The sequence below is a fragment of the Scyliorhinus torazame genome, chromosome 12, assembly GCF_047496885.1.
Source record: "Scyliorhinus torazame isolate Kashiwa2021f chromosome 12, sScyTor2.1, whole genome shotgun sequence".
NCBI classification, from domain to species: domain Eukaryota; kingdom Metazoa; phylum Chordata; class Chondrichthyes; order Carcharhiniformes; family Scyliorhinidae; genus Scyliorhinus; species Scyliorhinus torazame.
The window spans coordinates 40,324,012-40,340,633 of record NC_092718.1 but is presented as its reverse complement, the minus strand read 5'-3'; the positions used below and the strand labels follow the sequence as shown (position 1 = coordinate 40,340,633).

The following is a 16,622-nucleotide window of genomic DNA, read 5'->3' as shown; positions in this document are numbered from 1 at the left end:
AGAATCACAATTTCTTGGGAGGTTATAAGTGTGAAGCATTTGTTAATTCTGCAGGATACAACTGACCTTCCATGTACCTTTAGTGTACACAATCGTGTGTATTATATTTCTGTGCAAACATCATTAAACATCCTGTTTGGCAATAGTGGGACAAATAGACGGGATAATTTTGTAATTGAGCATTGTAAATTGCCATTTTTACTTGGCAGTCTTGTGGACTAAATCTAAACTGAATTTCTGGATGTGCAAAATTGAAACTTGGGAAAGTGATGCCACAGCAAGTCGGGTATGTTTTTAAAAAAATTATATTTCTAAATTCCATCTTTCAAATGTCGTCCTCACTAGCTTCCCATATGCCCCTCAGTACTAACTGCAGCATTCCTAGAACTTCATCATGGACATTCCGTCCCACATTCTTACCCACCCCTGTCACTTGCTTCCACTTTTATCCTATTCCCAATACTTTTTTTTTTAAACAATCTTGGCCTTTATTTATGACTCACCCTGTGGTTCCCACTCTCTGATCTCTTCTAGCACAACTTAGAGCTACTGCTTTACAATCTTTAGCTTATCCTTGCCACTGCTCACTTTATGACAAAGCTTTCAGCTACTGTATCTAGATCCTATTTGATAGAACTTCATCCATAAATTTACTGTTCACTTCCTTTTAAAGCCCCTTCAAAGCAGATCTTTTTACCCTTTTGTACCAGTCTGCCATGAGGGACCAGCAGTGTCCTGGAAACTCCAGGCCATTCTTGGAGGGTTGGCAACTTTACCAAAGCAGCTGAAGAATAAAGTGTTTCTGTAATTTATATTGTAGATTTCATGTAGACCCCAAGTACAGAAAATCTTCAGTGCAAAGAAAAGAGCCTAATTGTCCAGAAGCCTGAGAAAATGGACAACTGGAATTGCAAAAAGATCCATTCTGAAGTTCATATAAATTTTGAGTTGCTTTCTCAGTAAGCAATGCCTGCATGCCATGAACAAATATTTTTTTAAAGGGCTAATTCTAGATGCTACTGCAAATTAGTTAGAGCACCAGGGTGGTCGGAGAAGGTCCTTGATCTCAAGAATACAGGGATTGAAGAACCTGAAGAAAGTACATGAGCTTTCAATATCCAGTACAAGTGATTATATTTAACCTTTTATAAAATCAAGGTTTTATAAAATTAATTATAAAATTAACTCTTTAACTCATACAAGATTTTGTAAAGTATACTTGTATTATCCCAGCCTGTATTGAGTGCATATATTGTGACGGTTTGCTATTGTTTCCATGATGCAGGTTTGAGAGGAGCCACTATGTTTCAAATGTATACAGACTTTGTGGTTAAAGATATTACAACTACTAAATTTTTGCATGGCTGGCAGTTATGAAAACCTAACAAAAATAGTAATTTAAAGTAAGTTTGCCATATAGTTAGCAACATTTTTATTGTTTTCATTTCAAGGAGATGGTTACCAGAATTTCTACTTCCAAAAACATTCACTTGCTCGTTGTTTAACAAATGCAGAATAGTTCAGTGTGGTTATTGCTCAAGACCGAGAGCGACCTTGTGAAGACATGCGGTAATTCCAATTGTTTTAAAGTAATGAAAAGAGTTTTCTGTTTGTTAGCTTGGGTGTTTTCTCGAATAAGGCTTGTGAGTACATAATCCAAGGCATTTGGTGTCACAACTCGGTCTAAACTGGAAGAACAAATAAATCTAGAGGAAAGGAGCAAAGAGAAAAATTGAAAACAATGTTCACAGAATCCTTGGCAGGGTGTCATTTTGCATTTTTAACCTGGGCCAGATTTCAGGTTTTCTTTCTTTTCAATACCCTTCAAACTACAATTATTGAAGTCTCAAACCAATGCAGCGACCTGATCTGTCCCAATCGATGCAACTGATATATAGAACAGCTCCCTCTAAGTTACACCCTGGCGTCCATCCAACAAATGGTAAATCTTTCAAGAAAAGAGAAAAATTGAGAAACGGGCAAGATACAATCAGCAGAGAACTAATCCTTTAACGGAGCTCATTTCATGTCCTATCTTGTCATCTCACTACTTTTGGGCAATTTAGGACTATTCAGTCGGAATGTTTTTTAAGCTGTAATATTGTATGCACATCCTCTGACTCAATGAATCCTGCACCTTTTAATAACTCTCACTTCAAAACAAGTGAGTTTAATAAACCAATCCACAAGGACAACAGGTTGTGTAAACAAGAACAAAAATGTTTTACTACTGCTATTCCTGCACTGATTTCTCTAACAGAACAACATCTAGAATGTCTAGTTTGGTGAAATGAATCTGAAAGGCCAAATCCTTTAGTTGTCAGTTAATTGCTGCCTGAGATCTAACTTTTTTCATGACATTTTGCTACATTTTGCTCACAAAATGACTCATTTTGCTTGTCCTGATTTTGGTATACTGCCTAATTGAGCAAAAGGCTCACCAAGGAAAGTTGTGTCACGTGATTGAAATACATTGCGGTAATTTTATGAACCGATATATACAAAGTTTCTCTTCAATCTACCGACAAGGCGAATACTTGAACCTTCATGTCATGTTCTTACGATGCAGAACAAGAACTGCGCACCATCTTGGGCATGAAAGTGTTTCCGAGCCAGCTTTCTATTCTGTTTGGACACTGGATGTAGAAGTTTTACGTGGAGGAATATTAGATTACTTGTTATATGTATTACATATTACATATTTTTCAAAAGGAATTCTAAGTACCAAAAGGCTTGTTTTTGTTCTCCATCTTGCCTTGTCTTGCTTCTTGCTGCAGGGATGTGAATTTGATTAGTTAGTTTGATCACAGGTGATTGATTCTCTCTCCTCCTTGCACAGCGATACAGTCATAGTTAATGTTAAGATTGAGAAACTTATTAATAGGTCCAACTTTTAATAGATCATCTAACATTATTGCTTGTACCAAATTACTTTAATCCTTAGGGGCATTTTTTCCATATCCCCAGTTAATTTGTTACCATCTCTTTGAAGAGACTTTTGATCTGGAAAGAATGTCGGCGATGGCAGACGTGTCAGCATTTCCAACTGTAAGCCCCCAGACTTCTGAACTAAAGAACTGCTAATACCACAGTCCCATCTTCAATGATGAAAGTGTACTGACTTGGAGCCATGTTAACACTTGACAATTGCTTACTTGATGCCTTGGCCGGCCCCACTCTGAGAATGGACTCTAAGCAACGCCCTTTAAGTTCCTACCAGGTCATAACATTGGCCTGTTGCATGCTTCAGTACCACTTCTGATTTTTTAGATGTGTACAAGGAGTGTGGTTCCAAATGCTTGTGCAAACCTGGGAGAGTGGTGCATGGTGATCACCTTTGAACCACTGGAGTAGGATCTGAATGGTAAAGAGTAAGACTTCAGGAAATTGTTACAATGGCTAGTGGCACATTATTGCACATAGACTTTGGAAAGTTAATCGCCAATGCTGTATGCTGTAGCTCCTTGGAAGTCTTACCAGCTGGGTTGATGGATATAATTTTTCCAGCCAGCATTTGAAAGCAGAAGAAGTGAATGAAAATTTACCTCTGAAATGTGCCGTTTTTTCCCCCCAGATTTATTCACCTGATCACACGAGTAGTAGTTTTCCATCAGATCCATCAACGCCAGTTGGATCGCCATCACCTTTGTCTGGTAAGATTTGACTTGTGTTGATATATTGGAGAACCTAAATATGGCTGAGAGCTAGTCAAGTGTGTTCATGATCTGGGTCTACAAAAATCTTGAATTTGCTAACACAGAATATGCAATGGCTATAAAATTAGATTTTCATTTTGTGACCATTTGTTGAACAACAAATGGAATTGCTTCCAAATCTTGCATTTGTTTTGACATTGCTTGATATTAAATTGTGACTCTAAAAATTGGTTGACCGATGTAATTCATTTGGTGTCCTTTGTGAACAGTCTTCAGAATTATTTTGGGTCACGATTTTTAAGATTTCTATACTTGGAGCTTATGCTTTAGTATGCACACACCTGTCAGTCTGAAGTGATGTGTTTCAAACTGTTCAGTTGTGTTTTATAAGGAGCAACAAAATGCGCTTTTGAACATTTTGGTTGCACAATCTGGAATGTTGATGCTTAGAAATTTCCAGTTTCACTTCCGGTGGCGGCTATGGAGTCAAAGGTTGCACATTTGGCAGCTCCCATTCTTGGTGGTCCTTTTGTGGCTTTTAAGCTGGATTTCCATAGGAATTTTCCAGAATAAGGGTGTAAAAGCGAGAGGAGAAGGTGGTGAACCCTAGTTTATGGAGCTGCGCCCGAGGAAAAGTCGAAAAAGGAGAAATCAAAAGTTGGCTGGAAGCGAGGACCAATGTTTGAAGGAGGCAATGGCGGGGAAGCAAGGTTTGACACCGCCAGCTCAATGGCCAACGGACCAGTTGGTGGACTTCTTGACTGAGAAGTTCACTCAACATCGCAAGGAATGTGTGGAGCACCTGGCCCGGGTGATGGACTCGATCAGGGCGGTGGTCGACCGTGTGGAGGAGAGATTGACGACCCAGGGACAGGCGATCCAGAGGTTGGAGGAGCTGGCAGTGGAACGAGAGGAGTAGTCCACTGCAATGGCAATGGAGATCGGGACCCTACAGGACCAACAGAAACGGCTGCTGGAGAAGGTGGAGAACCTGGAGAACCGTTCTCGGAGACAGACTATCCGGATCGTCGGTCTGCCAGAGGGGAAGGAAGTATCGGATGCCAGTGCATATGTGGGAAGATGCTAGAGAAACTGATAGAGGAAGGTACGTTCCCCAAGCCGTTGGAGGTGGACCGGGCCCATAGGGCACTTATGCGTAAGCCCCAGGGGAGTGAGCCCCCGAGGGTGATGGTGGTACGCCTGCATCGGTTCCTAGATAAGGAACGCATCGTGAGATGGGCCAGACAGACGAAACGGTGCATGTGGGAAGATTCTGAGATCCGGGTGTGCCAGGACTTGGGAGCAGAACTTGCAAAGAGGAGGGCGAGTTTTAATAAAGTCAAGGCGGCCCTGTACGAGAAGCAAATAAAGTTTGGTCTGCTTTACCCGGCCCGTCTTTGGGTGACCTATGAGGGTCGGGAGCTATACTTTGGCTTGCCGGAGGACGTGACGGACTTCATGAAGGACAGTAACTTGGTAGACAAACAAGGATCTTAAACCTTGACTGTGGAGAGCTGATTTAGAAGCTATGCGGTTGCCCTTTTAAAAACCTTAGTCTTATTACTCTAATTTAAGTTGCAATGTTTGAAAAGTTGTGTTTTTACATGTATAATTCCTTTTTCTTTGGTCTTTTCTATATCGTCCTGCTTGAAGGTGTTAGATAAGATTTTGTTAAGGGAGGAGGGATGGGCCTCTGTGCTTGGACCTTGGAAGGGATTGTTTGTTTGTTTTTTTGTACTTTGTGCCATTGTTTTGGGAACTTATACTAAGAGTGGGGGGGAGGGGAACCAGCAGGTGGTAGGATGCTAGGTACCGGGGCGGGAGCTGTCCACGGAAGCAAAGTGGAGGGTGAGCTGAAGATTAACATAGTGGGGGGGGGGGGGTGGTGGGGGGGGGGGTGGGGGGGGGGCGCCTGCTGACGAGGAGGGGACTTTCAGGAAGTTGGAGGAGGAGAGTAGATGGTGGTAGCTGCCGAGGGGCGGGGGTAGGGTTCCCCCCGACCAGGCAGGTTTCGTGGAATGCTCGTGGACTGAATGGGCCGGTCAAAAGAGTCCGGGTGTTCACACACTTGAGACAGCTGAAGGTGGACCTGTCCATGTTGCACTTGAAGCTGGGAGACTAAGTTAGGCTGAAGATGGGATGGGTCGGACAGTTGTTCCGTTCGGGTTTGGACTTTAAAACAAGGGGGGTGGCATTCGAGGTGGGGAAGATAGAGGCAGACCGGGGGTGGGGGTAGATTTATTATGGTTAGCGGGAAGCTGGAGGGAATGGCAGTGGTGTTGGTCAATATATACACCCCAACTGGGATATGTTGCGTTTGTCAGGAGGATGCTGGGGAAGATTCCGGACCTCGACTCACACCTGCTTGACAAAACGCTGTTAGCGGGGGTGGAGGGCACTGAGGTAAGCAGCAATCGTGGTGTCGGACCATGCTCCACACTGGATAGACTACGGGTTAGCACAGGAAAGGCCCAGCGTCCACAGTGGAGGTTAGATGTAGGGCTGTTAGCGGAGGATGAGATTTGTGAGCGGTTGAGGGAGGCTATTCCGGGGTACATAAAGAGCAATGACAAAGTAGTTTGGGAAGCATTGAAGGCGGTTATCAGAGGGGAATTTATTTCGATTTGGGCCCACAGGGAGAAGACTGAACGGGCAGAGTTGGACAGGCTGGTAGGTGAAATCTTACAGGTGGACAGGGGATATGCGGAATGTCTAGAAGAGGAGCTCTTGAAGGACTGTCAAGGGACTCCAAATGGAATTTGGGTTCCTGTCCACAGGTGAGGCAGAAGGGCAGTTGAGGAGGGTGAAAGGGGCAATATACGAATATGGGGAGAAAGCCAGCCGGATGTTCGCACATCAACTGAGGAAGTAGGAGGCGGCGAGGGAAATTGGGAAAGTAAAGGTTATGAGGGGGGGGGAGGTAGTGGTCGACCCGGGAGCGATAAATGTTGTGTTTCGTGAACTCTGGTGGGGAGGAGCTTTAGGTATCTGGGGATCCAGGTGGCTAATGGTTGGGGACAGCTCCACAAGTTAAATCTGGGTAAAGCAGTCGATCAGATGAAAAGGGATTTCCGCAGGTGGGACATTATCCCGCTGACACTGGCGGGTGCAGACGGTGAAGATGACAGTCCTCCCGAGGCTGCTGGGTTTTTTTCCAATGTCTTCCGACTTTTGTCCCGAAGGCCTTTTATAGGAAAATGAATGTGGCGATCTCTGGTTTTGTGTGGGCTGGTAAAACCCCGAGGGTGAAGACGGCATTCCTGGAACGGGGCCGCGGGAAGGGGGGCTTGCCCCTCCCGAGTTTTATTAATTATTACTGGGCGGCCAACATATCGATGGTCGGGAAGTGGGTAGTGGGGATGGGGTCGGTTTGGGAGTGAGTAGAGGCGGCATCCTGGAAGGGTGCGAGTTTGGAGGCTTTATTGATGGCGCCTCTGCCATTCTCGCCAGCTCATTACTCCACAAGCCCAGTGGTAGTGGCAGCCCTGAGGGTACGGGTGGTGGAGTGGGAAAGAGTCCCTATCGGGGAGGTGAAGAGAAAGTGGGAGGGAGAATTGGGAGGGGAGATAGAAATCTAACTATGGGAAAAGGCTCTGAAGAGAGTTAATCATCCTCGTCTTGTGCCAGACTTAACCTGATCCAGTTCAAGATGGTTCATAGGGCCCACATGACGGTTGCCCGGATGAGCAGGTTTTTTGAGGAAGTGGAGGATAGGTGCGCAGATGCTGTGGGGAAAGCCCGGCGAATCATGTACAGATGTTCTGGGCGTGTCCAAAGTTTAAGGGATTCTGGCAGGGATTTGCAGCCATTATGTCAGAGGTCTTGGAAGGGAGGGTGACTCCGAGTCCAGAATTGGCAATATTTGGGGTATCGGAAGATCCGGGGGCCAAGGAAGAGAAGGGAGGCCGATGTTCTGGCCTTCTCCTCCCTGTTGGCCCGGAGACGGATTTTGCGGGGATGGAGAGACTCGGAACCCCCAAAGTCAGGAGTATGGGTCAGTGACATGGCGGGGTTTCTCAGACTGGAAAAGATGAAGTTCGCCTTGAGAGGATCAATTCAGGGGTTCACCCAGAGCTGGCAGCTGTTCATCGACTTCTTCAAGGAAAATTGAACAAGGGGGGGAGGCAAATGGGAGGCATGGTAATGTAAGACAAGGACCGGGAACTTAGTACATGGGTAGTTAGGAAATAGGTCGGAGGTAGTAGGGGACGTTGTTTTTAGGTTTTGTTTGCGTGTGTCGGCCCGCGCGGTTGTTTAAGGAATGTATTAAACTGTAAACTGTGAAAATTACAAATGCTTCAATAAAAGATTTTCTAAAAAAAAAATTTATTTTCAGTTTCAATTATGAAAACGTGTTGTGTTGCATGTTTTGTAAATTGTATTCAATCCCCACTGCACAATGCAACATACTTCAACTTTTAGGATGCCCTCATGATTTTGAAAACCTCTATAAATTCTCTTTCCTCCAAGGAATAGAGTTCCAACTTCTCCAACCTTCATAACTGAAGTTCTGCATCTCTGGAACTATTCTCGTAAACCTCTTCTGCACTCTCCAGAATGTTTATTTAACTTATTTGCTGCAGTATTGATCACCGTGAACTGTTAGTCCTCGTGTTAAGTAGATTTGTCATTGCAGTGGAAGACATTTCCTATCATTTGTTACGGATGAGTATTAGATGCCGATTCCAGCTAAACCAGCTGCTACATGTGTGACTTACTCTAAAAGATGCATTTTGTTTGCTTGGAAATTGGTATCATACAATGGGAAAATGATTTCCACTGGGCTTTAATATACTCATTTTTAAATTGTGACATACTCGTACAATAATTGGAATTCGGTGCTACAATTTGATGAGAGAGGCTCATAATTGTGTGCGGTTTTACCCTTTGTTAAATTGGACGTTTTCATCTTATAATGAACATCTTTCGAGCTGGCACTGAACAGCTGCTTTAGACACTTTTTACAGTACTAACTGAAAACTCCTTGTTGGATTATATAATGAGGGATTAATGAATCTCTCATTTGATTCAGTGGATCGCATTGCAGATGATACTGACTTGTATCGATATTCATTTAATGGTTTTTTTCCTGACTCTGACTCAAGGTTTACACAGGTGTAATTTGCTAATGATTAAGCACAGATGCAGCACTTAAAAAGCTGTTGGTATTTAAGACAACACATCTCCTTTTTAAATGCACCTTTTTGTTTAGAGAAAAGACATAAAAAAGGACCACAACAAAACACTACATGAAATTTGAAGAAAACATTTAAATTTAATCTTTGAATGCGACCCTTTCCGCTTTCTGGTTGTGATGTGAACATATGAATGGTGCTTTTGTTTTTTCAAAAAATGAAGGGAGAGGATGATGGCTATGAGAGAGAATCTTGAGGGAATTCCGGTGGTGGCCATGGAGGGGTAGGTCGCACATTTGATAGCTCCCGCCTGTAATGGACTTTTGGACCTCTTTCCCCCGGTTTTGTTTGGATTTTATGGGATAAATCAGTGAAGAGTGAGACAGTAAGGAGAAATCCCCCCTCCGGTGTATGGAGAAGAGGACCAGAAGTGGCTGGGTGAGACGACAAAGTCCTATAAGGGAGAAGCAAGCAGAGTTGGTAACACGGGACAGCATGGCGGAGGGCCAGGGCGTCGGGGAGACGGCGCAGTGGTCGACGGAGCAGCTGGCGAAGTTTTTCGAGGATTGCTTCGCCAAGCTGAAGAAGGACGTGCTGGACCCGATTAAGGCTTCGATTGATCAACTGGTTCAAAATCAGGAAACCCACGGGAGAGCGATCCAGGAGGTCGAACAAAAGTTATCCGAGCATGAGGATTATATAACCGTGCTGGAAAGCAAGGTGGGGGATGATGAACGACCGCCAGAAAAGAATGCAGGAGAAGGTGGAGGACCTGGAGAATAGGTCCAGGAGGCAGAATCTCAGAATTGTTGGCCTCCCTGAAGGCAGTGAGGGATCAGATGCGAGGGCCTATGTGACGGACATGTTGGAGACGTTGATGGGGGCTGGGGCGTTCCCTCGGCCCCTGGAAGTGGACAGAGCACACAGAGCCCTCACGAGGAAGCCCAGAGCGAACGAACCACCGGGGGCCATGGTGGTACATTTTCACCGTTTTATGGACTAGGAACACGTTTTGCGGTGGGCCAAGAAAGAACAGAGCAGCAAGTGGGAGAACTGTGAGTTGCGTATTTATCGGGACATTGGAGCGGACTTGGCCAAGAGGCTAGCTGGGTGCAATCGTGCAAAAACGACCCTCTTTAAGAAGGGGGTGAAGTTCGGGATGCTGTACCCAGCCCGTCTGTGGGCCACACATGAGGAAAGGGACTTCTTCGAAACACCAGGCGAAGTATGGACCTATATTAAAGAAAAGAAGCTGGATGTGAATTAAAAGACATTTAAGCCTCGGAGAGGTTCTGTGGCGGCGATTTGTGGTGTTGGATTTTAAAAGTTTAAGTAGTTCTGTGTGAAATAATGGGCTGTGTGGATGGTTAACGGTTGTTTTGTCTTGCAGGGATCTTGTTTCAGGGGGGATGGGCTTTGAATTTGGCTCTGCTTTTGGGGTGTCTATTTTTCGCAAGTGTTTGTTTCTTCACTGTTTTTTTTTTTCTGTTTGTTTACTGGGGAATGTGATGCTGTTAAAATGTTTAATCATGTGGGGGGGGGAGAGAGGAGCGAACAATAGGGAGACAGACTTCTTGGTGCCAGGGGTGGGACCTATCGAGTCAGCATGGGTCAGCTGACTCTCAGAAGCGCAGTGGGGGGTGGACGGGTGTTAAGCTGGAGCTTGACTTGGGGGATTGGGTTTTTAGTGTTGTTGCTAGGAGTGGGGGGCTGTTATTAGGGGACAAATGGGAGGTCGGGAACGGCGACAGCCCGAGGGGGAACTCGAGGAAGTGGGGGCACGAGCTCGAGGCTGGCCTAAAAAGGGTGATGGCTAGTCGGCCGGGGGGGGGAGCTGGAGGGGGTGCGAGTGGTACTTGTGACGACGTTGAATTTATGAGGCGGGTGTTAGGTAAGATCCCAGACTTAGTCACATAACCTGATCATGGGAGGGGACTTCAATACAGTCATTGATCCGGAATTGGGCAGGTCAATATCCAAGACAGGGAGGAGGCCAGCTGTGGCAAAGGAATTGAAGGGTTTTATGGAACAGATGGCGGAAGTAGACCCATGGAGGTTTGCACGGCTGAGGACGAAGGAGTTTTCCTTTTTTTCTCATGTCCACAAGGTATACTCTCGCACCGACTTTTTTGTTCTGAGCAGGGCGCTAATACCGAAGGTGGTGGATACTGAGTATTCAGCTATTGCAGTGTTGGATCATGCCCTGCACTGGGTGGATCTACGGGTTAGTGTGGAGAGAGGGCAACGCCCGCTGTGGAGATTGGATGTGGGGTTGCTAGCGGGCGAGGCGGTTTGTGGGCGGGTTACAAGTCCATCCAGAACTACCTGGAAACAAACGATACGGGGGAGGTCTCTGCAGCGACGGTCTGGGAAGTTTTGAAGGCAGTAGTCAGAGGGGAATTAATCTCGTTACGGGCCTACAGGGAAAAGTTGGAATGGGCTGAGAGGAATAGATTAGTGGAGGAGATATTCGGAGGTCACGTACGCGGGGCTCCTGAGGGAGCGGCGGAGGTTACAGGTGGAGTTTGGGCTGTTGACCACAAGGAAAGCAGTGGAACAGTTGAGGAAGGCAAGGGGGGCGATCTATGAGTACGGGGAAAAGGCAAGCAGAATGTTGGTGCATCAGCTCAGGAAAAGAGAGGCGGCCAGGGAGATAAGTAGAATAAAGGGTAGAGACGGTAATACTGTCCTGGACCCAGCGGGGGTAAACGAGGTGTTTACGGACTTCTATAGTAAATTATGAGTCAGAACCCCCGGCTGGAGTGGAGGGGATGAGGCAATTTCTGGGTCAGTTGAGGTTCCCGAGGGTGGAGGAGGACCTGATAGAGGGGCTGGGGGCCCCAATTGAGATTGACGAAATAATCAAGGGGCTGGAGGGCATGCAGTCAGGCAAGACCCCGGGGCCTGACGGCTACCCGGTGGAATTCTATAAGATGTTTTCAGAGATATTGAGCTCACTGCTGCTGAGGACATTTAACGAAGCAAGAGAGAATGGGGTCCTCCCCCCAACAATGTCGCAGGCCTCAATTTCATTGATCCTAAAATGGGAGAAGGATCCGGAGCAATGCGGGTCATACAGGCCGATTTCTCTACTGAATGTGGATGCCAAACTGCTGGCTAAGGTACTGGCCACAAGGATAGAGGACTGTGTCCCGGGGGTGATAGGGGAATACCAGACTGGATTTGTTAAGGGCAGGCAACTTAAGGCCAATGTTCGAAGGCTTCTACATGTTATTATGATGCCCTCAGAAGGAGGGGAGGTGGTGGTAGCGATGGATGCGGAGAAGGCTTTTGATCGGGTGGAGTGGAACTACTTGTGGGAGGTGCTGGGAAGGTTTGGGTTTGGTGAGGGCTTTATCAACTGGGTGCGGTTGCTCTATCAGGCACCAGTAGTGAGTGTGTGTGAGAACCGGCTGAGGTTGGGGTATTTTAAACTGCACCGAGGGACGAGGCAAGGGTGCCCTCTCTCCCCGTTACTGTTTGCTCTGGCCATAGAGCCTTTGGCCAAGGCATTAAGAGCCTCTAAGAACTGGAATGGGCTGGTTCGCGGGGGGGGGGGGGGGGGGGGGGGGGGGAGAGCACCAGGTTTCTCTCTGTGCAGATGACCTGCTCTTGTACATTTTGGACCCGCTGGAGGGGATGGAGGAAGTAATGCGAATCTTGGGGGAATTTGGCAGTTTTTCGGGGTATAAATTGAACATGGGGAAGAGCAAGATGTTTGTGACCCAGGCAAGAGGGCAGGAAAAGAGACTGGGAGAGTTGCTGCTTAGAATGGTAGGAAAGAGCTTTTAATATCTGGGAATCCAGGTGGCCTGGGAATGGGAGGCACTGCACAAGTTAAACAATCCTGGTTGGTAGAACAAATGGAAGGGGACTTTCAGAGATGGGACATGCTCCCACTATCACTGGCGGGGAGGGTACAGACCGTGAAAATGACGGTCCTCCCCAGATTTCTGTTTCTCTTTCAGTGCCTCCCCATCTTCATCCCTAAGGCCTTTTTCAAGCTGGTGAATAAGATTATTTTGGGCTTTGTGTGGGCGAGTAAAACCCCGCGAGTGAAGAAAGTGTTGCTCGAGTGCAGTTGGGAGGAGGGTGGGTTGGCGCTGCTGAATTTCTGCAATTACTACTGGCCGGCTAATATAGCCATGATCAGGAAGTGGGGGGGGGTTGGCATGGGAGCGGATGGAGGCGGCGTCATGTATAGACACTAGCCTGGGAGCATTGGTAACAGCACCTCTGCCGTTATCGCCGGCCCGATACTCCACAAGTCCGGTGGTAGTGGCGGCTCTGAGGATCTGGGGGCAATGGAGGAGATATAAGAGAGTGGAGGGAACATCGATTTGGACCCCAATTTATAACAACCACAGGTTTGTACCGGGTCGGCTAGATGGCGGGTTCTGGAGGTGGTAGGGAACAGGAATCAGAAGGATGGGGGATCTATTTATAGATGGGAGCTTTCCCAGCTTGAAAGCCTTGGAGGATAAATTTACATTGCCACCAGGGAATGGTTTTAGGTATTTGCAGGTGCGAGACTTCCTGAGAAAACAGGTGCCGGCCTTTCCGCTGCTGCCGCCACAGGGGATACAGGATAGAGTAGTTTCCAGTGCCTGGATGGGGGAGGGGAAGGTATCAGATATTTGCCAGGCGCTTTCGGCGGAAACTCTGGTGGAGGAGCTTAAGGGCAAGTGGGAGGACGAGCTAGGTGGAGAGATAGAGGCGGGTCTATGTGCGGATGCCCTAAGCAGGATTAATACCTCCTCATCGTGCGCCAGGCTTAGCCTGATACAATTTAAGGTAGTCCACCGGGCACACATGACAGTGGCTAGGATGAGCAAGTTTTTCGGGGTAGGGGACAGGTGTTCGAGGTGCGCGGGAAACCCAGCAAATCATGTCCACATGTTTTGGGCATGCCCAAAGCTTCGAGGGATTTGGCAGGGTTTTGCTAAGGCAATGTCCACGGTGCTAAAAACACAGGTGGTGCCGAGTCAAGAGATAGCGATCTTTGGAGTGTTGGAAGATCTGGGAGTTCAGGGGGCGAAAGAGGCCGACGTCTTGGCCTTTGCCTCCCTGGTAGCCCGGAGACGGATCTTATTAATGTGGAGGGACTCAAAGCCCCCGAGTGTAGAGACCTGGGTTAGTGACATGGCTGGGTTTCTCAGTCTTGAGAAAATAAAGTTCGCCTTAAGAAATTAATGAAATGAAATGAAATGAAAATGAAAATCGCTTATTGTCACAAGTAGGCTTGAAATGAAGTTACTGTGAAAAGCCCCTAGTCACCACATTCCGGCACCTGTTCGGGGAGGCTGATACGGGAATTGAACCGTGCTGTTGGCCTGCCTTGGTCTGCTTTCAAAGCCAGCAATTTAGCCCTGTGCTAAACAGAGGGTCAATGTTAGGATTCTCCCGGAGGTGGCAGCCGTTCGTCGACTTTCTCGGGGAAAATTAAAATGTCAGCAGATGCAGTATTTCAGGGGGTGGGGGTGGATTTCTGTTGTTTGGTTGAGGTGCTTGAAGATTGGGGTGGGGGGGGGGGAGAAATGTTCATTTTGACATGTGGATGTTATTGTTTTAGTTCATGTTATAAAAAATTTCAAATACCTCAATAAAAATATTATTAAAGAAAAAGAGAGAGAATCTTGAGCAGTTTCAGCAAACTCTCCTGTGTCAGGATTTTAATTTTTTATTAAATGCACCTTGTGCCTAAGTGCTCCTTTGAATGATCAATTGGATTTACATCTGTTTCATTGTGCTGCTTCAACATATTGGCTAGGGTTTGTGATAGCAAGAAAGCCGGGTTATTGATGCTGACCTGAAAGAGGATTGCCCATAAAGGTCTAGTGATCTCTGTGATGGGAATTTTTCCTTTCCCTTGGCAGTTAAAATCTGACACCCAAGTCCAGGCAATATCTCGGCATGCAGAGGCAGTCACTTTCGCAAGCAGGTAAACCAATTCACACACACAAAACCAAGGGGTTAGAAGCAGTTCCAATTCTTTACTTAGGCTTTTCAGGTAGCAAATTAGCTGTATTAAGACAGAACGTGAAATAAAGTTAAAGTAGATTTGTCGCAAAAACTTTTTTTAAATTGTGGAATTTTATGCTTGTGGAGAATTTGTACGTTCCACAAACACCATCTCTCTGTTGCATGCAGCTAATGCGCTGTACTGCTCGATTTCTTTGGTGCAGCTGTGCATGCATGGGAATACTTGTGTATACGGACTGCATATTATCTTCAGATTGCTGCATGACTGTGTGGAATAATGTCGAGAAGAGCCAGTAATGTTGCTTAACAGTAATTGTGAAATCAGTGCATCGTTTTAAACCTAGTTAATCTTATTCAACAAAATGTTACCTTTTTCAAAGGTTTTTGAAGTGAAACTAACAGCTTCAAGTGGATTAAAATGGAAAATACTAGGACTTCCGGTGACGGCGGGCGGGAGGCCGCCGCACAATGGAGGGCTCCCGTTCGGGAACGGCATTTTCGGGGCTTTAAGCCCGGTCCCAGGGTCCACGGAGGCGGCAAAAGCAGGAAGAAACAGTGAAGGCACAGTGAAGAAAAATGTCGAGGGTAAGCAAAAAATCATCCGTAAAGAAAACAGCTGAAGGTCCGTCGGGGAGTGGAAAGGTCACCGCGGGGTCACCAAGGAAAATGGAGGCTGGAGCACCAGTGGAGGCCGCATTGCTTACGGCTGAAGAAATAACTAAGGCGATGGCTGCGGAATTCGAAAGGCAGTTAACACGATGCCTGGAGACAATGAGGAAGGAGATGAGAGAGGTTTTGAGTGCGCTGGTGGAGGAGGCGATTTCCCCGGTGATGGCGGGTGGCGAGCGCAGTGGCGCAGGTGCGAGAGCAAGGGGAGGCGCTGAAGGAAGTGGAGGAGACATTGCAGCACGGTGATCAACTTGCCTCGATGGGGAAGGAGATGCGGAAGGTGATGGACATTAACAAGGATCTGCAAGGAAAAATGGAAGACCTGGAAAACAGATCCAGGCGACAGAATTTGAGGATTGTGGGGCTGTCCGAAGGAGTTGAAGGACCGAGGCCGATTGAATATTTTGCCACGATGCTGGCGAAACTATTGGGGGAGGGGGGAGGATCCCTCCCGATATGAACTGGATCGGGCTCATCGGTCGTGGAGGCCTGTACCAATGGCGAGTGAGCCGCCAAGGGTAGTGACTGTGCTTCCGTAGGTACAGTGTGAAGGAGAAGGTCCTGAGCTGGGCCAAGCAGAAGCGGGTGGTGCAGTGGGCTGGAGCTGGTATACGTGTATGCCAGGACTTTACGGTAGAGCTGGCGAGGAGGCGGGCTGCCTTCAACCGGCTGAAGAGGGCACAGTACGTTAGCAAGGTGCAGTGCGACATTGTATATTCAGCGAAGCTGAGGGTAACTTACAAGCTCAGGGACTTTTATTTTGGAACGGCGGAAGCAGCGGAGGAGTTTGCGAAGGCAGAAGGACTGTGGCAGAACGGAGAAATTGAGAAATGGCCGTGTGCCGATGTGACCTCATGATTGACTATATTTTCTTCTTTTTCTGTTTCACTGCGTGCGGGTGTATGGGCTAAAGGAGCCAATGTTGTATATATTTGGACAAGGGAAGTGATGGGACTTTCACTCGAAATGAGGGCTCTTTGGGGTGTAGGTGGATATGCGGGGTTTGTGTGCTACAAGCGGATTTCTGGGCTTTCCTAGGGCCGGGCAAGAGGGAAAGGGACCCGGGTGGAGGCCTCCCCCTGGCCGGTTTAAGCCGGCCAGTGAATGGGAGTGAGGTGGGGGGAGGGGCTGCGGCCATCATAGACTGGCAGAACAGGGTCCGAGTGGTCTAGCCGGGGTG

The 16,622-nt window shown here is 47.1% G+C and overlaps 1 protein-coding gene across 12 annotated transcripts in view; it reads left to right on the top strand.

Moving 5' to 3' along the window:
- The window catches only part of tcf12 (transcription factor 12), a 365,767-nt gene that overhangs the window by 277,392 nt on the left and 71,753 nt on the right, over positions 1-16,622 (top strand). For all 12 annotated transcript variants that reach the window (XM_072470734.1, XM_072470723.1, XM_072470727.1 and 9 more), the window contains one exon: positions 3,575-3,653. In XM_072470734.1, coding sequence (XP_072326835.1) covers positions 3,575-3,653 — 79 coding nt within the window. The remainder of the gene's footprint in view (positions 1-3,574; positions 3,654-16,622) is intronic.